This window comes from Vigna angularis, chromosome 1, assembly GCF_016808095.1.
Source record: "Vigna angularis cultivar LongXiaoDou No.4 chromosome 1, ASM1680809v1, whole genome shotgun sequence".
Taxonomy (NCBI): domain Eukaryota; kingdom Viridiplantae; phylum Streptophyta; class Magnoliopsida; order Fabales; family Fabaceae; genus Vigna; species Vigna angularis.
In genome coordinates, this window is record NC_068970.1 from 64,656,442 (window position 1) to 64,678,323 (window position 21,882).

Below are 21,882 nucleotides of genomic sequence, written 5' to 3' on the forward strand. Positions count from 1 at the left end.
AATTGTATTAGCAATGTTGGTGAAAGTTGGTTGATGCTGTGTCATCTGTGATCAGATTTCAAACTTGGGTTATATGTAATGTGTTTTTTATTAATGTTATCAGACTTGAAACTTGGCTTATATGTAATGTGTGTTTTATTAATGTTGGTGAGTTATTACAGTGATAATGTGTGTCATTTAATTTCATTTAATTGTATTGTTACTTTAAGTGGAATAATGATAAAGCAATGACCAATAAAGTAATGAGAAATAAAGTTGATGAGTGATAACAAAATTGGGCAGTAATCACTTTCTGATAACCACAAACATTGTATTAGATGATAACAGAAGCTGTTCAATTGTCTTAGATGATAACAGAAGTTGTTCAAAATGATAACAACATTGTCTTACATATCCAAAATACATCATAACAATACATTTGCACAGACTGTGTTCAAAATGATAGAGCAAACATTTGGTACAAAATATAAATTTAGGATCAGTACATTAGATCATTGATCAGTACATCATTCATCAGATAAAGGCATAGTTGCTGGAGGTTGGGTGACTTGAGAAGATTGGTCACCAATAGGAACATGTGTTGCTGGAGGTTGGGTGACTTGAGAAGATTGGGCTGTAGGAACCTCTACTGTTGGAGGTCTTTGTGGACAGCCTTTTCTGTTGTGTCCAAGTTGTTTGCAGATGCCACATGTTTTCCTCTGGCCACCCTTTCTTAATTCACTGTTATTCTTCTTCAACTCCCACTCCTCTAGCCTTCGTTTCTTCTTGGGCCTTCCTGGCATTGTCCTCTTCTTTGGTGGTAATATATCTGCATAGGGTGTAACATCCCAGACATGTTGTCCATTGATAGGGTTAATTATTGTGTTGTAAGTCTCTTCATAAGTAGACTTCCTAAACCAGTTGCCAATGTAGTCTTCTGCATTTATATTCAAAAACTTCATTGCAGTGATGGCATGAGTACACGGAATGCCAGTAATTGCCCATTTTCTACATGTGCAGTCCATGGTGTCAATATTCACAACAAATTGCTGACCAAATTCTGAAAGATGTTTCACTTCAAATAATTTTTCTCTTGACCACCTATATGTAATACACAATTCAAAACACAATTAGATGGATCACAATAAATGGAAAGAAAGTTAACATGAATGGAAACACACATCATAAAAGTTACCTTGGTAACCAATGTCTAGTTAACCAGGACTCCTTTTGAAATCTGCTAAAAATCTTGGGGCATATTGAACCTTGATATGATGTGATCTTTGTCCTGTTGGCAGCCCATCTCTTCATTATGTAAACCCTTATGTCTTCTAACATGCTAATAATAGGCTTAGACCTACTATCAACTAGCACACTATTAAAGGCCTCACTCATGTTGTTGACAAGAGTGTCACATTGTGATCTAGAGGTGAATCTAGATCTTGACCAAAACCTGGGATAAGTGAATATAAGTAGTCAACTATGTGTCTTGGCAAGGAAGCAAATATTGAAATATGGTTAAGAGTTAATAACTAGAAGACTTAATGCATACCTAGGTGGGATGGCAATCAGATATTTAAATGCGTCAAGATTTATGTCTCTAATATTCCTCATTTCAGTCTCCCATTGTTGTGGGTGTGTTGCTGTTGCTGCCCGCCACATCAGACGTTTAAGGTTTTTTCCAGGAAATTTTTTTCTGAAGTTTGAATATAAATGCCTAACACAAAATCTTTGTTCTACACCAGGTAGAAGATCCTGGATTGCTGGCAAAAGACCCTGACATATTCAACATATTGTAATTAACATTTGTTTAATGAAGATATTCAGTTATATGTAAAACATATTGAACATTCACTAACCTTTTGTTGGTCTGAAATAAATGTGCATCCTGCACATACAGCTGCCCCACCAAGGTCCTCAATAAGGAGCTCCAAGAACCAAGTCCAGGAGTCTTTGTTTTCTACCTCAACAATAGCATATGCTATGGGCATCATTTGGTCGTTTCCATCTCTTCCCACTGCTGTTAGTAACTCCCCTCCATACTTGGTTTTCAGAAAGCATCCATCCAAGCCAATAATAGGTCTACAACAAATGAAGCTATCCTTGCATGCCTTCAAGCATGCATAAAATCTTTGGAATATGACCTCACCATTACTGTTATCAACTTTGATTTTTACTGTTGTTCCTGGATTTGTTTTCAGCAGCTCATGACCATAATCGCGAAGTCTTCTATATTGATCTTTGAATGATCCTTCAACCTTATCTCTTGCCATTGCTCTTGCCCTAAACGCCATATTTCTTGAAATTCCTACATTCCATTTCCTAGTAACTTTGTCCCTAATGTCCATGACCTTCATTGTAGGATTTTCTCTCACAGTTTTCTCCATCCTTTCACTCAACCACTTTGAAGTGATCAACTTAACATTGAAATCTCTACTACAGTTGTGGTTATCAAACACTTTTCTCAGTTGCCATGCACTGATATCAGTCCTAAAGGAACAATACGCATACCATTTACAATTTCCTCTTCCACCCAAGCACTTGACAGAAATCATTTTCTTGTCATTCTTAATAAATTTTAAACTTCTCCCATTACTTAGTGCATAAGTCCTTATGGCATCTGTGAATTCATTTTTCTCAGGAAAATAGGTTCCTACTTCCCATTTATAATCCACCAAAGTTTTAGGCATACTAAAAGTGGGAAACCTTATCTTAGTCCTCACATCATTGTCCTCACTATCTGATCCACTCAACAACTCCTCTGATAACCACTCATTGTCAGACAACCCACACATATCATGAATAAATTCATTATCTGTTGACCGTTCAGACTCAAGTAAGGCACTGGAAGCTTGTTCTCCCACATTTCCTTTAGAAGTCCCAATGTCACAATGCACGCTGACATCAATTAGACTTCCTTCACTTCTATCTACATCTTCGTCCTCAGACTCTGCCTGATGTGCATCACCCTCACTGTCTTCTACATCATCATCCTCTTCATAATCCTCTAGCTCAAAATCATCTACATCATGTACCTCAGCTTCCTCCTCATGATGGATCTCAACATCCTCACCATCACCCTCATAGGCATCACTGTGATCCTCACCTTCACCCTCATACCCATCACCTTCACCCTCATGGGCATCACTATGATCCTCACCATCACCCTCAACCATTTTTTTACCAACATCATTATGATCCTCACCATCACCCTCATACCCATCACCTTCACCCTCATGGGCATCATCCTCACCCTCAACCATTTTTCTTCCTACTGCAGTATGATCCAGACCATCACCCTCCTGGGCATCCCCCTCACCCTCCACCATTTCTGTTTCAACTTCGGTATGGACCTCACCCTCATGGGTATCCCCCTCACCCTCCACCATTTTTGTTCCAAGTTGAACATCACGAACAACCTCAACCTCCTCCACTTGTCTTGCAACATCACCTTCATCATTAACTTGACCACCAACCCAATCAATCATTTCTATTATTTCTGGTTCCATCATATTAGGAACCACATACAGATGAACTTCATCATTTAACCTAGCAATGTTCAACATGTGCATGGCACCCCTATCATCAGTTAATAATTCTAACCTATCTGGGTGCACAGACTGACCTCCTAAACCGTACCATAACTCTTTGATGTCCATATGACCTAAATCTTTGACTGACGCTACTATGCCAAAATAGCTAAACAAGTCTGGATCACAAGACCATTCTGCTCTCTCTCCTTCAAAGCTTAAGTTCCCATTATCATCACTCACAAAATTTCCAGAATGGTGGACCACCACCTTAATACGTTCCTCATCCATATCAACAACTTCCTTTTATAACCTATACATTATGGGGGTTAACAAGTGTTTCGAATATTACACTGCTACAACTACGGAAACACTCACTCACTAACTAAACACTCACACCGACAAAGACAGGGGGACAGGGAACAAAGTAACATCCCCACTAACGAAACACTCATAGACACGGGGACCACTACAACTGAAAAACAATTCAACAAACAAAATTTGGGACCACTACAACTGATAAACAATGTAACAATTGAACATGCAAAATGGGGACCACAAAGCATTATAAAAATACATACAGACCAAGACAAAAACCCAATTGTCGAAGACCACAAATCACATGCACTGAAACACAAAACCAAAGACGAAACGAGGTATCTTACCTTAGTGGCGTCAACTATTAGCTGCCCTCTTCGTCTTGTTCAAGATTGGAGTTCTTGTTCGTCCTCCGCTTCGTCTCGCAACAACCAAATTAAATCCCCAATTCCAATTTTCAAATCCCTAATTCTGATATACCTAATATGAATAAAGGGTTGCCACATCACCACTATTATTTTAAACAAAACAGTCCACGTAAGAAACCCTAAACACGTCACCACATTCTCTGTGCTCCAGCTCACACCATTTTAACGCCGTTTCACAACACTTAACGGTTATGGCAAAATGTGCTCACTTTTACAAAAAATATGACCCAATTGAGACAGAAAAAAACTTGAGGACCCAACTGAGATTTTCATACAAACTTGAGGACCAACGAAGGGTTTAAACCTATTTTCAAATAAAGAACTAAGATTTTGTTTTTTGTTTTTTGGTCCTTAAAACTGTTATGTTACAAGCAAAGTCTTACATGGAATAAAACAAGAGATGAACATGAGTTTATATACACATAAAATATCTCAGTTGATAAAAAAACATTTTAAAATAGTACTGAAAATAAATCCATAAAATCTTGAACCCAAAACAGAAAATATATTATACAGAAAAATGTTATTTTGATTGTGATTTCTAAAAGAAAGTATTAGTTTGTTTCTTTTTTAAAGAAGGGTTAAATATATTTTTGATCCCTTAACTTTTAGCGAAAATTGGAATTAGTCCCTCTTCAAAACTTTAGACTAATTTAGTCCCCATACTTTAGAAATGTGTGAATTTAGTCATTTTAACCAAATTTTGTTAGCAGTGAACATTAAAGCAAAAATGTGTCAAACGGTATAAACAACTCAAATACTATCATGAAACGCACTTGAAACATCAAAACCTAACACAATTTAGTTAAAAGGACTAAATTCACACATTTCTAAAGTTTAGAGACTAAACTAGGCCAAAATTTTGAAGAGGGACTAATTTTAATTTTCGCTAAAAGTTAAGAAGTCAAAAACATATTTAACCCTTTAAAGAATGACGGGCCAATATAAAATTAGGTTAATCCAACTAAATTAATAGTGTCTCTAATTAAATGTTTGTAAGAATATCAAGAATAACATTACTACTAATAACAAGATATTAACATTAATGTTTCTGAATAAATTTGATATCATCCGTCTATTCATAAATTAATGTATTATAATTATCTTCAATGACGTCGTTGTGGATAGGTTATTTCTCTAACATTTAAAATAACTTTTTTAGATTTTATAAAATATTACACTTTGATTTAAATATTTATAAAGTATGTTTTAAAACACAAATTGAACTTTGCTTCAAAATTGAACAGCACTTACTTCAGTGGAGACCATAGTTACTTATTACTCATCCGTCAGCCGTCAAATAACAACATACATCTGCTCACCCTAAAAACTCACCCACACCAACGCAAAACCGCGTTATGGCTTCACTCTCCGTTTCGCGCCACAACCACCTCTTATCAGGCCTCCTTCCGGCCCGGCACAAGCCCACCTCAAGGCCCACCAGGGTCCGAATGTCCCTCCGCGATGACGGCCCCTCCATTGCCGTCGTCGGCGTCACTGGCGCCGTCGGCCAGGAGTTCCTCTCCGTCCTCTCCGACCGCGACTTCCCCTACCGCTCCATCAAAATGCTGGCCTCGCAGCGCTCCGCCGGCCGCCGCATCACCTTTGAGGACAGGGACTACGTCGTGGAGGAGCTCACGGCGGATAGCTTCGACGGCGTCGACATCGCGCTCTTCAGCGCCGGCGGGTCCATCAGCAAGAAGTTCGGCCCCGCTGCGGTGGATCGGGGGACAGTGGTGGTGGACAATAGCTCCGCCTTTCGGATGGACGAGAAGGTACCGCTGGTTATTCCCGAAGTGAACCCCGAAGCGATGCAGCACATCAAAGCTGGAACGGGAAAAGGCGCGCTCATTGCGAACCCTAATTGCTCCACCATTATTTGCTTGATGGCCGCTACCCCTCTCCATCGACGAGCTAAGGTCAAACTTTGCCTTTTCAATCTACTCTTATATTGTAAATCAGAATATTCTTCAATTTCAATAATGTTTTAAAATGATATTGTTGGTTGTTAAAAGTGATCTTTTGATTAAAAGTGTTTATTTATTATGATTTTTTAACAGGGGTTAGAAATTTAGAAAGAATACTAGTTTATATATAATGCAGATTTATATGTTTTTTGTAATCGTGTGCTTTGTCTTGTGATGCTTTTATGCTTGAATACTATAGGTGTTACGAATGGTTGTCAGTACCTATCAGGCTGCCAGTGGTGCTGGTGCTGCTGCAATGGAAGAGCTCGAGCTGCAAACTCGTGAGGTTTGGATTAAAAGCTTTGTCTGTGTAGTTTGTTAGCTTGGTTTGAGCTGTCCTACCATTGAGATTGTGTGAAGAAGAAAGTTGTTTTATTCATGGTATTAATCGTGATTTTCTTTTGGACATTTTTACTGAAAGGTGTTGGAAGGAAAACCACCCACGTGTAAAATATTTAATCGACAGGTTAGCACAATTCTGTTATGCCTTTCTTGTGATTGATGCTTCCAGAATTACTTCCTGATGGAGTTGTTGTTTTGCAGTATGCTTTTAACTTATTCTCGCATAATGCATCTGTTCTTTCAAACGGATATAACGAAGAAGAAATGAAAATGGTTAAGGAGACAAGGAAAATATGGGTAAGCTGCAACTGAATCTTTTTAAATTGTTTATTAGATTCTTTTATTTTTATTTCGCATTATGTAATACTTCCTTATATTTTTCTTGCTCTTTTACAGAATGACAAGGACGTTAAAGTAACTGCCACATGCATACGAGTTCCTGTTATGCGGGCTCATGCTGAGAGTGTGAATCTTCAATTTGAAAATCCACTTGACGAGGTACTTCATGCTGTCATGCTGTGTTGTTATGCCTTTGCCAAACTTTTAGTTGATTTCTTTAGGGGTACCATATCCGAGTAGATAATTGTATACCAGATCCATTAAATATATTGGATTAAAGCTCCATAATCCCTCTTCCCCCACCCCGCCACCTAAAAAATTTAATGGAATGCAATTTTCATTCTTTGTTGTTTAATCTGCTGGATTTGAATTGATACGGCATTACACGCACATTAAGCAATCCACTAAGATCAGCATAGTGGTTGGAGGTTCTAATAGTTTGCATGGGCTGTTGTTTCAAACCTCATTGTTGCCAGTTTGCAAATAAAAGTTCTTGCATATTATTGTTTCATATAATAAATTTTTTAACTAAAATGTTTCATATACTTTATTGAAGTTTTGCGGACCAATGACTAGCAATTTTCTTCTACCCTGGTTTAGTGAATTTAGTTGCCTGTACAATTGACCTAGGAAGCTAAGATCAGACTAGAGAACTAGCCCACAGTTGACATACGCCTTAAGTTAATTTTTCAGAATATCAAACTGATTAGCATTTTGAAATCTGAAGTGTATAGCACATACTAGGGGTTGCTAGAATTGGATTTAGGATTATACCTTGATTATTTTATTATATAAAAAATGATTCAGCAGGGCTAAAATTTTATCTTTATTAAATATAGGATTATCATTTATCAATATCACATATGTATAGGATAATATATGCAAAATCAGGATTAAATAGAAGATAGGAAAGTGTATAACCCAACTTCCTATAAACCTCTCATGTCAATGGTCTTCTTGAAGCATCTAAGTTTGTTTGTCTTTGGGTTTTCTATTGATAGATTATTCCAGTAATGACAAACTGCATGTGGGCTTTCTGATGCTGGATATAGAAAAATATCATGCTACGCATTATTTTGTTCTTTCATCACAAAAATCATTTACTATAGATGATCATTCTTTCCGTAGTCATTAACTTGATTATAATGTGTTGGCTTTTGCATTTTGTTATATCTGGAGAATCTTGTTTCTGTTTTTTCACCGATATATTCAGTGTTGGAACATGCAAGGTCTCGTATTTCTTAGCATGCCCCAAATCCTGGTTATATGGGGAAAAATTGAAAGGCACTTTTGAATTGAGTCAGAAAACTTCTCCAGAAGTCAATCTTTCATGTATGAGTTCATTTGTTTTTTAATTCCAGGACACTGCAAGAGATATTCTGAAGAATGCTCCAGGTGTAGTGGTTATTGATGATCGTGAGTCCAATCATTTTCCCACTCCATTGGAAGTGTCGAATAAGGATGATGTTGCTGTTGGTAGGATTCGCCAGGACCTGTCTCAAGATGGGAATCAAGGGTAAATCTCTTCCATGGCAACTATCAATTTTCAATTGGCACTGTTCTTTCTCACTAGCATTTTACATAAGTGGTGCATATATATACACACAGGTTGGACATTTTTGTATGTGGGGATCAAATTCGCAAGGGAGCTGCACTTAACGCAATCCAGATTGCTGAGATGTTGCTTTGACTTCTACGTCGTCAAGGATGTGGTACTTAAAGATCATTCATCTTTAGAAACAGTTTTGTATCTGCTAGTTTTATGAGGTTATTAGTTTCTTTTGGGCATTTAACTAGTCCAAGGATATTTTCAACAATGTGGAAGTACTTTAGCTGGAAACAATTTTTCGAAGGGCTTCGTGCCTAATTTATATAATCCTTTTCAGGGAACAACCATAGATTATGACAAAGGAGAATCATCTAATGTTTGATCTTTTGAATAAAGAATTTGATGATAAATTTTATTGTGTTACTTTATTTCTCACTTAGAAAGACACTACCTGCCTCCTAATCAAAATATAGAAATCCAGAATTCTTCTATTTAGTTAGTTAAGTTAGGTGCCCTTTTAAGTAAATCAATTAGTTGTGTTGGTGACAACTTCAACATAGACGCACTAAGTTAAAAGAAATAGTAATATCAAATTAGTTTTTAACAATAATATAGAATATAATCTAAAAAATGTTTAAATTTCTTATTAATTACAGTTAAAATAAATTCAAGATTTGCTTAAATTTCCAGCATTATTATGAACATAACATATTTTGAGCAGGGAATATAAAAAGATTTTGCACTCTAATTACAAAACTCCGTTTAATATATTTTTGACTCGCTTAACATAAATATAAATTGAACAGTTTCAATGGTGAAATAATAATAAATAATAGAATAGTTTGGGATACATGATTTATTATGATAACATAATGGTATGGAAAATAAAGCATCAATTAATACATTAACAGTTTATGATTGCACATAATTTGAACTAAATTACTTTTTTCGAAATAATTTACTTTATCATCAATAAATTGTTCCCTTGAGAAAAACAAACTACAATAATCACCGAATAAATTGTCAACCTGAGCAAGTACTACTATTCAACGCAATTAATTTTCTAATGTAAATAAATTATTCGAGTCTTGATGCAGAAAATCGTACTAAATATTTTAAATTTTCTTCAATAATACAAAAATGCCATTAATATTGCCAAAATTTATAAAAGGAAAAATACTGAGAATGGCCATATTGATAATATCAACGATAATCAATAAAATAAAATACAGAATAATCACGTATGGTGCTATTAGAAGAAAAGAAGGAACAAAAAACGAACTATACATTTTAAAACTATCCCATACAATACAAAGCATTAGATGTACACGTCAATAGGTACATAATAGATCCGCATATTGGTAAAATTGTTCTGGGGCGCCCTCATCAAAATACCAACTACATCCTCTGTCAATGTCTAAAAAATAAACTTTTAAGGCCAGCAGAATGTCTACATATAAGGTTGTCAAGAATTTCAAGAGATAACAAAGGCAAATACTACAGAGCCATTTCCTTCTACAAGTGATTACACAAATCTCATTTAGGGTTCCTAAGAACAATGATGACGGAATCTCCACGGAGGAACATTTTGCTGATGAATCTATCCTTGTTCACTGGCTGGGCCTTTTTCTTTCCTTTACCAGTCTTGGGCACCTGATTGTCCGCACAGATCATTAAGCTTGTCTAACAAATGCAAGGGAAGTTAATATAAAAGAAAAACCATACCTCTGTCCACATCTCCCTGACATTTTCAAGAACCATGTTGCAGTGCCTATCAAAAGCTCTAACACGACCCAGAAGCTTTTTGTTGTTCCGACAATTTATCAATACCTTAAGTAGAGTTGAGTTAGACAGAATATACCTCAACGGCTGCCCCAGGAAATAGTAGACAATACTTAAAATGAACATATACCTGTGTATTATTTTTAACACTCATCATCAGTACAGATAGTGGTCCAGTGTTGAACTCCTCTTCCTCATTCTTAGCTGCAGTCTGTAAAAGAAGGTATCTTAGCTTGGCAAAGATAGTAACCCATAGCTAATCTAAGCCCCTAGGAAAATTAATAAACAATAAACACTACATCATGAAATCCAATCTCATTCAAAATTGAGAAGAAACAGGTAATAATTTTGGCACAGAAGACATTGTTTGATCCATGTCATCTTATGACAAGTATAACATGGTAAAGAAAGGTCGCTGTTAAATTTAAAGCTTCAAAACGTAACAGATTAACATTTACTAGTTGACAACAAGACATCCTACTTATAAACAAATTTGAAACGTTATCATGACACAAAAGAGATTCAATTTGCATAAACAGATATATATTCAAATAAATACAGTCAAAGAAAAACGTATAGGGAACAAAAACAACTTGAGTTCAAGGATCATGCAGGCATATAGCAAAACACGCATGAAGGTTAAAAGAACTTACATCTTCCTCCATTGGCCGGCTTGAGAAGATAAAAAAACAGAAAAGAACACAGATTGTTAGTAATTGAGAAAAAAAATGTGAAAAATTCATAGTAATAATAATGATGATGTCAATTCACAGTTGACGAGTTAGACAACCATTACCTCATTTTGGAAGGAATGGCAGTTCAGAAACTCTTCAAATGAAGTCAAAACTGAAATAAGAGAAAAATATATAAATCAAATGATAAATTAAAACGTGAATCGAATAAAACAGTAACATAAACCTAAAATAAAAGCAGAGAATAAGAAATACTGCAACGGAATAACAATAAAAGAGATAGCAAGCCTCTTCAGTTCAGGTCTCCATTTACATCCCTCATGGAATAACAATAAAAGAGATAGCAAGCCTCTCCATTTATTATGTTTAGGGTTTTCTGCCGAATTCTTTATGTTGTCCCTCTTTTTTGCCTTTAAAATACACTGATTTTGATATACTAATTTTTTAATATATCAAAATCAGTGAATTTTGAAGCCCTAAATCCTATAAGTCCCAATATGTCAACATCACTATATTTTGATGGGACACTAAAGGGACATCACCAAAAACCTAGAAGAGAATCTAGATCTATTTTTTTATCATCCTTATAGACTAATTTGATTGATTTCAACCATCAAATCAGGGATAGATTTCCATTACTTGACTAAAAAGGCACAAGCAAAAGGTGCAACTATACATGAAGTAATCAAACAAAAACCATTCTCTACAGCACAACTGAAAGAAAAGAATATTGATAGCATGTATTAGAAAACAAACATTAGAAAGCCTCTTCAGTTCAGGTCTCCATATTCTTCCACATGAAAAATTCAGGAGAACGAAAGTTATAGTTTTCATCATCCTCAGAGACTAATTGATTGTTTTCAAAATATGGAACAAAAGACTCGAAAGTTAAAGGACAGGCAATTGAGACATACAACAAAATGGACGGTCCACAAAATGAAATTGAGAGCAGATAATTTGTCCTATGCAACATAGTTTAATTAAAAACAGTTGAATAATGTGCACAATAGACAGTTCACACTCGACAGGTCTGATGGGGGATATTAAAAAAAAAAACTTTAGAAAGCCTCTTCAGTTCAGGTCTCCATACAGTTTCCCCATAGAAACATCGGTAGAACGAAAGTTATACTTTACATCATCCTCAGAGGCCAATTAGATGCTTTCAAAATTCAATGCACACAGCCTAGATTTTTCAAAAATCCCAGTCTCAAAACCCTAAAAATCTCAGGTTCCTGGCTTAGAAGCTGAATTAGTTTTTCCTTTTTTTATTCTTGTGAAATCGAATGCAAATGATGAAACACAAACGGTTAGAAAAACGATAATGTTAGCTTAAAAGACCCCCCGTCGAAGAGAGAAGCATGTCCAGAATCAATTGCGGAAACATAGTAGAACAGACTAAGACACAGAAGCACATATCTCGAAGAAACAACAAAGAGAAGCAAAAGCAGCTTACCTTGATTCAGACGACGAAGAAGATCTGAAGTTGCGAAGTAGAGTGTGAAGATGCAGACCCAGCTGGTTTTATACTGAAAACCCTAATTATATTCCCTCGAATTTTATGGAGGTTTTAGTTGAGGCTTTTACTTCCTCCACCCCGACAATTTCTTGACGCACCCCCATATTTTTAACTCGACTGTTTTACCTTCTATAATTTTGAGAACAAATTTTCCTAAATTTTTGAAATAAGATATTTGGAACAGAATTTCTGAAACAAAATTTTCACGAAACATATCCTAAAAAAATCTTGATTTTTGGAATAAAATTTTCGGGATGCATGTAATGTTTTCTGAATAAAGCACTCCACCTAAAATGTATTTAGGAAATAGGTAGTTTGGAATGTGCTTTTTTCGTGCAGTAGTAAAGGATATTTTAGTATTTTTATTTTCCAATTAATGTGGAAACAATAGCCTTACGTTGAAGGGTGTTGCTCCCTCCATCATCCCAAGTGCTCCTGCACTTCTCTACTATTTTTTTTATTCTAAAAATACTTTACACTTCCCCTCTATTTTTTTTTATTCCAAAAATACTCTACACCTCCCCACTATATTCAACCATCTTTCTCTTTCTCTCTCCACATTAATGGAGCATTCACATGACTTAGATTTAAACTTATAATATATTGTAAAATTTTATTTACACTTTCCCTTAAATAAGTTTGATTCAATCTTATTTTCACTGTTCAAAATATTTTTTTTTCTTCAAATTACTTAATAAATGGTAAAATTTTGTTCTAAATTTCTAAAAAAGTGTTTATATATATGTGTGTCTTTTTTTACATTTCATATTTTTAACATTATATTATGTTTTAACTTACCTACATGTTTGACTCAAATAACTTGAATAAAATATTTAATTTATTAGATAAATAATATAAAAATATTATTAAATACTTAAAATATAAAAAAAAAGTTATTTGTTAAAGATTTGAAATTTATTTAGTTCTTTCGTCATTATAAAGTTAGTATATAACAATAATAATAATATATTATTTACTATTAATATTATTATGTTTATTATTTTGTATTTGCATTTAACTTTTTAAGTTTATAAAATCCAAGATAGAAAGATGCAGAAGCAAAAAGTTTATAAAATCCAAGATAAAAAGATGCAGAAGCACTTGGGGGTGGTGGAGGGAGCAACACCTAAGTTGAAACCAAACATAATTGAATAGGCTCATATTCATTCGGCCCGGTCCGCTCTTGCTTGATAAGTCTTTTTAGGCTATTACTGATTACACTTCCTTTTATACTAAAGCACCGTCTCTTTCTTTTGTGTTGAGAGACACGACAAAGCATTCGGAAGCTGGACGACACCGTTTCCACCGCACTCAAGCTTTCTCACCTTTTCCTTCTCCGATTTCTCCCAGAACCGAAGGTCCCCACGGCTGAAAACTATGCCTCACAAACCAAAAAAAGAACCAAAATGGGTAACAGCGCAAGGGCGAAAATGATAAAAAACCGAGTTATTGTGTAATTTACCAGCGCGGAGGCTGTGTATGTGCTTGTGGCGTCGTTGTTCGTGTTTGAGTACACACTGCTTCCACGTCTCACTTTTCGAGCTCAAGGCGGAGTGCATCGACGGCGTCAACATCGCGGTCTTCAGCGCGGACGCCTCCATCAGCAAGTAGTCCGGCCCCACCGCGGTGGATCGGGGGACGGTGGTGGTGAGCAACAGCTCCCCATTTTGTATGGACGAGAAGGTGCTGCTGATTATTTTCCAAAGTGAACCACGAAGCTATGCTATCATACTATTCATTTTAATTAGTGTTTTATTTTTTGCATTATTCATTTAATATTATAATTGTTTATTATTTTTTAATTATTCATTTTTTTTATTTTAGTGAATTATTCATTTTTTTATTAGAAATATAACTATTTTAAATTATAATGAAGAATAAGTTTTTATACAAATTTTAATTTTAATTTCTTTATAATTTATTGGATTACAAAGGTTTAAAAAAAACTAAAAAATATAAATTTATAATTAAAAATGTGTAAGTACATAATATTAATATTAAAATATAATTAATTTGTTTCTTTACCATTTCACAACTTTAGCTAGTTTTACAAAACATTATTATAGTCTACTTTTTTAGTTTTCAGATTTCAACTAGTTTTTTTAGTTAATTATTCCAAACATAATGTGATAATAATTTTGTAAGTATATTCTATAACAGTTAATAAAAACGATTATATGTTTAAGTTCTTTTATATACATACTTTTATGATTTTGTTCTTAATGGATTTATAACGATATTTATAATAATTAATAAAGGAATTCATTTTATAACTATTTTTTATATATACACTCTTTTATGAGTTTACTCTGAATACTTTAATAACTGTTTTTAATTATAATAACTAAATGTTTAAAGTGTTGCAATAACACATAATAATGTGCTAAACTTTGAACAAAGAAATGATCTTGTTGGAAGTCCCACATCGACTAGAGATAAGGCCAAATGATAATATATAAGTGAGGTGCAAACCTCACCTTACAAGCCGGTTTGTGTGGTTGAGTTAGGCTTAAACCCACCTTCTAATATGGTATCAGAGCCATGGTTAGAGCCTATCCTAGCGAGTTCTAAGTGGACATTCTATTCTTCTCTTCCACCCGCAATCGGGCCGCTATTGGACCACCCAATTTCTACTATCACGCACGGTATGTCTATACCTCGGCATGAAGGGGGTGTGTTGGAAGTCCCACATCGACTAGAGATAAGACCAAATGATAATATATAAGTGAAGTGCAAACCTCACCTTCCAAGCCGGTTTGTGGGGTTGAGTTAGGCTTAAACCCACCTTCTAATAGATCTCAAATGCAACTTTGAAGAAAGGAAAAGGGAAACTCGACGTGTAGAGCCTCTTATAATACTGTGCTAAACAAAAAAGTTATTATTGTTATTTGATTATTTTTATCAGCACTTCTTATTAGAAAACATCACGTAAAACTATTTCTCTGGGAACTGACCAAATTTCTTATTAGAAAAAAAAAGGAGGTATAAACGAATTACACTTGAATATACATAGAGATATACAAACAGCAGTATTCTTTCTTACTTTCTCGAATTTAGTTAGAAGATCTAACGTGCTGTTTCCGGGATGCGTATACTCGGTTTTCTTTAGTCCAGTGAAAATGTTCCATCGCAATACCTGCCATGCTCAACCATGAAAGAACATTACAATTCGTGTTTTCAGCCATTTTAAAGATGCTCAGATATGCCAAGTTTGGTTTAATGGGATTTTGTTGTTATCATCAAACTTATCAAAAACTGCAGATGAATATCTAACAGAAAGTAAAAGAAATAACCTAGCAAAGAATATTTTTGATCCAGGTAACAAGAAAAAAAGTGTTTGAAATTTAAAAGATTTTATGCTAGTATATTCATATTAGAGCTTAAACTCTAAAGTTAAAATTAAAATACAAGCTTCAAATTTAAATTTGTTTGAAAATGTATAATGATTGTAAGCTTAGAAGTTACTTCTATGCTAAAGTTTTTTGGGTAGTAGAATCTTGGATTCCCAAATAAAAAAGGAATAGAAGTATAAACCAAAATCTTCTAAGTCCTTCAGAAAAACTTTTTCATTTAAAGAAAAAATTGTTTTCACAATAAGGATAGTAATTTGAGCATGGAAGTATACTATTGACCATACTAAAGATAGGACACCAATAGCATACCTGTCGCTAAACTTCTCAACAGCATCTGAGGCATATAGAAGGGTTTCATTGGCTTTCTCTAGAACCATGTAAAGCTCCTTCCCTCTTGTGACTCGAGAAATAACCCATGCATTATTTTTTGCTCTAACGCACATCTCTATATCTTTTTCAAAATTACACCTATCCAGTTTCGCTCTACTCTTTTCCAACTCCACCTCTTGCCTAAGCTTATTCATAGCAAGCAAGGATTCCTGCTCCAGACACAAAAACGAACCAAATTTTAAAATTTTTGCAAGTCAGTTAGCTCACAGGCAAATGAGAGCTCTGGTGACATGATCATTATAGTGCCGAACACAAAAAAGTGTCATACGAATAACAAATTATATCTTTCAGTTTATAAAACTAATATCACATCGATAAAAAAGAATCTGAAAAGGAAATAAAAACACAGTCAGATGCCAACACACACCTTTGTTAAAGTTGTAACTTTTGTTGCCGGAGAAGCCCTGGATACATATCTATCACCATCTACTAGTAAGTAACGGTACCCACTAACGTGATATGCATTCTCACCGCCCCATCCTTTGGATAGCTTCTCTTCAACTTTCAATATCTTAAGTGATGCCTGATGTATTCAGCCAAAAGGAAAAAAAAAAGATAATGATCAGGGAAAAAGATACAGTTGCTAAATATCCGAGTTCAATTTCATGCGCTTTCCAACTGAAGCTGCACAGTGCATAATCAAACATAGATTATCATATCATCAAGCAGATCAAAGTTGAATCATGTTCAGTGATGAATATTTAGCAGCAGATATAAAACTGACCATCCAAGAATATTAAATACTAGTGATTGGTTTAAAATAGTCATACACGTATTCTGCTTAATGAGCACATGATAGTACTTGTCTCAACGTCATATTTGTTGAGTAAGGCACCAGAAACTTTGGAGTTCAATTAATGATTAGTACAAGAAAAACAAGTCATACAATTTCTTTTCAGAAGTAGTATATTACCACCCTTATATACTCAGTCACCAATATCAACATCCATTTATATATCTTCCTGTCCTTTATAGCTTCGTCTTGTCACATGAAGCCCTTATAGCAGGATTCATTAATCCAAAAACACGCAAAAAGACTATTATTATTCTAAGGATCTATATGTGCATTTATTAACAACTTTCCTCTATTACATGCCTTCATATATAATGTCTGATTTTCACGCAAAGTAATAGAAAAGTAAAACAGAGGAAACAACAGAATGCAGCTAGAATAAACTAGCAGAATAATTTATGACGCCTCTCTTAATGAAATGTTCTTTGATGTTTGAATCACCGGACACATACAAACCTTGTAACTTGTAAGTAAGCTAGGAAGAGAATTCAGTGATCTAGGGTCCAAAAAAGCTTCATAGTATTAAAGGCTATGCTTGGACTGAGAAGATCGAGTATGAAGGGAAATGAAAAGTAACATTTGTTCACTCTCCTATGCTTGGAAGTTCTTTTCAGTAAAAGCAAAAAGAATGGAAGTAGTAAACAGTAATTGCATGGGACATGTGTAGGAAAAAGAGGTGCTGTCAATGAATTTTACCGTGCATGGAGTTGAACTTGAACCATAAATAATATAACAGAAAACACTACAATGATGAGTCAGTTCATATTATGTGCAGAAGCAACAGATCATTAGGACACCAAAAATTAACCGTATAAGACTGACATTTTCAATGATTCTTTGCCTGACTTCTGCCACACCTTGCTCCCCATTAGGTACAGATGATACGGGAATCATAAGCATTAAAGTAAGGCTCCTATGCTGGTAAACACAGAGATACATTTTCTCTCCTGTCTGTTGAAGCCAAACTGTTGGAGTGGCAAACACCCACGTACCAACTTCTGCACCCCATAAATCAGTGACAAGATAACCATCTTTTCCTTTAGACCATTTGTCACTCTGTAAGGGCCTCACAACATGATAGTGGTCATCTTCGCCAGAGGATATATCAGATGAGCCATAAAAACTTTCAGACATAGAGTTTGGATGGGTCATGTTAGACTCAGAGGCAGCATTGGATGCAGTACTTCCTTTCCTTACGTAGGACCAGGAACTTGATCCAGAAAATAGAGCACGGGGAGTCAACCTTAGCACCGCATATGTGAATAAATTTATGGTGTCATCCTGATAACATGGTCCAGGTTAATTAAGTAACTTAATGAATGACCAATCATTTTGTCCACTCAACTTCAATAAAAAAAAAAGTTGTAGTAATAAACCATACAGGAGATAGAGTTGTAGACACCAGCAGGTCTTGAAATAAAATCAAGGAGTAACAGAGAGTGTTCCCGGCTGAAGATTCAAGCACCCTGGCAAGGGACTGCAAAAACAAGAGAGAACAACATCAACATTTCAAACTTCCTTTTTCATCCGAAGGGCGGAATGAAAACGTACAAAATTCATAACAAATGGAAAGTTAAAAATAGTATCGTAACACAAACATATACATAAAATGTAAATATTCAAGCATTTTTCATCTTGATCAACTAATCATTGATGGGTAATTGTTAAACATGAATTAAACCAAATCTATTTGTTGGATTACATAATATTATCTTGACGTTCGTGTACATTAAAATTTAGATAAATTTGACATTTATAGGTTTTTAGTATAATATAATGATGAACATTAAATTATAATTTTTAAAAATATATTATAAATTAAAAATAAGTGATGACATAAAGCATCACCTATTTTTCTTCTTGGGTCTAACTTTATAAACTTAATCTACTTTGAGAACATTGTAAATATGCTAACACTTACAACTGGTGCGATAAAATAATATATAAGAATCACAAATGATAACAGGTGCAATAAAGTATGTAATTTCATCTTTTTCATTTCATATTTACACTTAAAGTTGGTACTAATATTTATCGACAAACACTAGTTAATGATTTTGCAGGCTAATAAGGAAGTTAACGAAAAAGATAAAAGGGTAAGTGGAATAAAAGGAAATTAGACAAGCACAAAACTTCTGCACTAACAATTCTGCTCTTTGTACAACTCATAATCCTATCACTTTTAGAAATTGCTGTGATTCAGAAACAGCATTGCTAAGTTAAATTAGACAGACAGAGAGACCAACTTAGACTCTCCATATGTTTCTATGTATTTTAGTATAAAACTAAAACACCATAATTTTCCCTCTCAAATGAAAATCCAAATTCCGAAGAGGCCTATCAAACTAAACTCAAATGTCTGTCATTCCCAAAGAACAACAATAAAATATAAAAGCATCACAATATATATATATATATATATATATATATATGCAAACAGACTCTATATGTAACCAGGAAAATAAGATGAAAAAGGATGAAGCAGAGGGACAGAGAAACAGTGAGGCAAATTGCAATATATGATACCCAAATCAACTACAGACCCAAGGGCAGGGCAAATAGGAACACGTGAAATAGCTATCAAAAACTTACAACTTAAAAACTCTGAAGCGCTACCGCTGTAGTTTTGGAAAATTTTGGTAGTTTTACAAACTACAACTTTAAATATATCTAACCTGAACCTCAATTGCAGCCTCCCGACTAATTGTCAGCATCTGCACAGTTCCACGTTCCTTTAAGCAATCCCGGAAGGATGGTAAAAGAAGCTTTTTCCCCGCAAGAAAATCTGCCTCAAAGAGAAAATTAAGAATTAAGGTTTGAGAGACAGCTACTTCAGCATCAATCAGGTAGAACAGAGCCAAAGGAAACCGTTTGACACAGCAACTTCACCATTACCACAGCAGCAATTATCCCACGGAGACTGCTTTTTACATGCTGACAATTATGACTTACAATGAAATATTTTGAATCATAACTCTAATGTAAACATAATAATTTATCAATTTCATAGGCATGCAATTGTGTGATGACTTACCCCTCAGATAATCCATGATAAAGGAATATAAATGCCGTCTTGTTAGTCCTCCACTGGGTTCCTTCTCCAGCATTTCTCTTATAGATCCATGAAACATTACAAAAAGAGAGTGAATTTCCTTGAGAACTTTTCTTAATGCATCATCTCTCCAGATAGGCTCTGAATCATTGCTTTTCTCCACCACCTACAAGGTAACAACTTCGTATTACTCCAAATTATACATAGGTGAAGCAACATTGCCCTTCAATAACACGATCCTAAAGAAATTTGAATTTCGTCCAGTTAAATATTTAACCGAGGAAACAAAAATGCAATGAATGAACTAGTCCTAAAACGTATGAATTTAATTGAAATGTATTGACGAGGGAAAAGTTTTCTATACTTTCATTCAATCACGTATCATCATATATGATAAATTTGGGAATTTTTTATAATAATTACCTTAAAAGTCATTCCAAGGGTGAATTATAAATGGTTGACTGTGTATAAACTTCACATTAATATGACAGTTAAACTCAAAAGGTTCAAGACGAATTACATCTCTGACATTGCAAAATTTGATTGGATAATGAAGGACTCCATCAGATGGGAGCAATATCCCACTATTTGTATTGACAAAATGGCTAATTTGATTTAATTTGATGAGCTAGCTTCATAGGCAGTGCAGTGTCGGAAGCAATTAGTATTTCGTATGTACAGTGTAGTAACTAATGTAATCACAGAATAAACCTCAAAACAGTGAGTTTTTTAAAGAGGTTTGGACGTGATCTCTGTTGTGACCTCAGCATTAACAAACAAAGATACCCCACAAAGATTCTAAACTATTATCTTTTGAATGTTGTAGAGAAAGAAAAAGAATCCATTTCTTGGTGTATAAAATTATTAAAAATTAACATATATTTATTCGTTTGGATAATGCATTGGATTGCAAGCTTTTACTCACTAATGTTAGTAAATCTGTTTAACAGTACAAATAACTAGTCGACCCTTTGGGGCTAGGCTACCGAAATAGAGTCTTCGAACGAAATGAATTAACAGAATACATACATACATACATACATACATACTTCAACTGCAAACAATGTGAACGAAAAGAAAAACTGAAATTGAAAAAACAGACCATGACCATCCAGATATCAGGTTCTGCCTCGTGGAAAACATGAGAATGCAGTTCAGCTTCGATGACCTCGCAAGCAGCCTCAGGAGAGAAGATTCTGCAAATTAATTGAGACAAATGAAGGAATCGATTAATTAATGTGTTGAATAGTTTAAAAAGCAAATAGACAGAGAGATGGAAGGATGACCTAACCTTGTGAAGGTGATGAGTCCTTCGCTGAGGCCAATGACAGAAAGTTGCTTGGAGAAGGGGAAGCCCGCGGGGAAGAAGAAGAGGATCTTATCAAGTTCTTGACCCTCATTTTGGCCTCTCCTCAGATCAAAAATGCATAATTGAATCGATTCGTTTGAAGACACGCCCATGGGTTAGTAATCGTAACACAATTCAGTGCCCTCAAAGAACCTTGCTTTCTCCTTTTTCACGCTTCCCTTTAATCAACAACTAACAGTCAACTCAACTGAATCAACCGCTACCACTGAGCATTCAACCATTAATGAACCTCGTGTGTGTTCTATTCTGGGTCCAATTTTTCCCACTGTTTTCTTGTTTGCTACTGTAACTTAGTGCCTCTCTTTGCTATGCAATGTAAGAAATAAAAAGGTGCGCACCTAAATAATGTTATCAATGAAAAAAAAAGGCAATGTTTGCATTAATAAAAAAAATTAGTTAAGTCGAAATATAAGTTTAATTAAAAAATATAAACCAAAATCTTACGTATTAAATTTATGTATTTTTTTCAACAATTTTTTCTTA

At 34.7% G+C, this 21,882-nt stretch overlaps 4 protein-coding genes and 2 non-coding genes across 8 annotated transcripts; 1 reads left to right on the forward strand and 5 right to left on the reverse strand.

Annotated features, from left to right (window-relative positions):
- Nucleotides 1–368: 368 nt before the first annotated feature.
- On the reverse strand, nt 369–2,421 carry LOC128194623 (uncharacterized). The gene is made up of 4 exons (XM_052870166.1): nt 1,839–2,421; nt 1,532–1,755; nt 1,175–1,432; nt 369–1,080 (listed from the first exon to the last, which is right to left on the reverse strand). The coding sequence occupies exons 1-4, from the start codon at nt 2,364–2,366 to the stop codon at nt 507–509; spliced, it is 1,584 nt and encodes a 527-aa protein (XP_052726126.1). The 5' UTR covers nt 2,367–2,421; the 3' UTR covers nt 369–506.
- A 3,057-nt stretch (nt 2,422–5,478) lies between these two features.
- Nucleotides 5,479–8,875, forward strand: LOC108323390 (uncharacterized). Its single transcript, XM_017555834.2, has 7 exons — nt 5,479–6,174; nt 6,422–6,508; nt 6,644–6,688; nt 6,766–6,861; nt 6,961–7,062; nt 8,265–8,419; nt 8,512–8,875. Exons 1-7 carry the CDS (start codon nt 5,614–5,616, stop codon nt 8,591–8,593), a joined length of 1,128 nt encoding a protein of 375 aa, XP_017411323.1. The 5' UTR covers nt 5,479–5,613; the 3' UTR covers nt 8,594–8,875.
- An 844-nt stretch (nt 8,876–9,719) lies between these two features.
- On the reverse strand, nt 9,720–12,523 carry LOC108323393 (uncharacterized). Of its 2 annotated transcripts, none has more exons than XM_017555836.2 (6): nt 12,380–12,523; nt 11,031–11,080; nt 10,888–10,906; nt 10,365–10,445; nt 10,178–10,282; nt 9,720–10,105 (listed from the first exon to the last, which is right to left on the reverse strand). In XM_017555836.2, the coding sequence occupies exons 2-6, from the start codon at nt 11,033–11,035 to the stop codon at nt 9,989–9,991; spliced, it is 327 nt and encodes a 108-aa protein (XP_017411325.1). In that variant the 5' UTR covers nt 11,036–11,080; nt 12,380–12,523; the 3' UTR covers nt 9,720–9,988. The 2 variants fall into 2 exon arrangements, with proteins under 2 accessions (XP_017411325.1, XP_017411326.1); XM_017555837.2 differs by lacking the exon at nt 12,380–12,523 and adding an exon at nt 11,683–11,716.
- Nucleotides 11,691–11,773, reverse strand: LOC128195070 (small nucleolar RNA Z159/U59). Its single transcript, XR_008246644.1, has one exon. It is a non-coding gene; the product is annotated as a small nucleolar RNA Z159/U59 (small nucleolar RNA).
- LOC128195071 (small nucleolar RNA Z159/U59) lies at nt 11,992–12,075 on the reverse strand. The gene has a single exon (XR_008246645.1). It is a non-coding gene; the product is annotated as a small nucleolar RNA Z159/U59 (small nucleolar RNA).
- A 2,856-nt stretch (nt 12,524–15,379) lies between the features above and the next one.
- LOC108323379 (vacuolar fusion protein CCZ1 homolog B) lies at nt 15,380–21,716 on the reverse strand. 2 transcript variants are annotated; one of them, XM_017555819.2, is made up of 10 exons: nt 21,322–21,716; nt 21,133–21,226; nt 20,013–20,196; nt 19,874–19,912; nt 19,654–19,763; nt 18,360–18,455; nt 17,801–18,259; nt 16,553–16,708; nt 16,105–16,334; nt 15,380–15,578 (listed from the first exon to the last, which is right to left on the reverse strand). In XM_017555819.2, exons 1-10 carry the CDS (start codon nt 21,489–21,491, stop codon nt 15,548–15,550), a joined length of 1,569 nt encoding a protein of 522 aa, XP_017411308.1. In that variant the 5' UTR covers nt 21,492–21,716; the 3' UTR covers nt 15,380–15,547. The 2 variants fall into 2 exon arrangements, with proteins under 2 accessions (XP_017411308.1, XP_017411309.1); XM_017555820.2 differs by lacking the exon at nt 19,874–19,912 and having other exon boundaries at nt 21,322–21,715.
- Between the last annotated feature and the right edge of the window lie 166 nt (nt 21,717–21,882).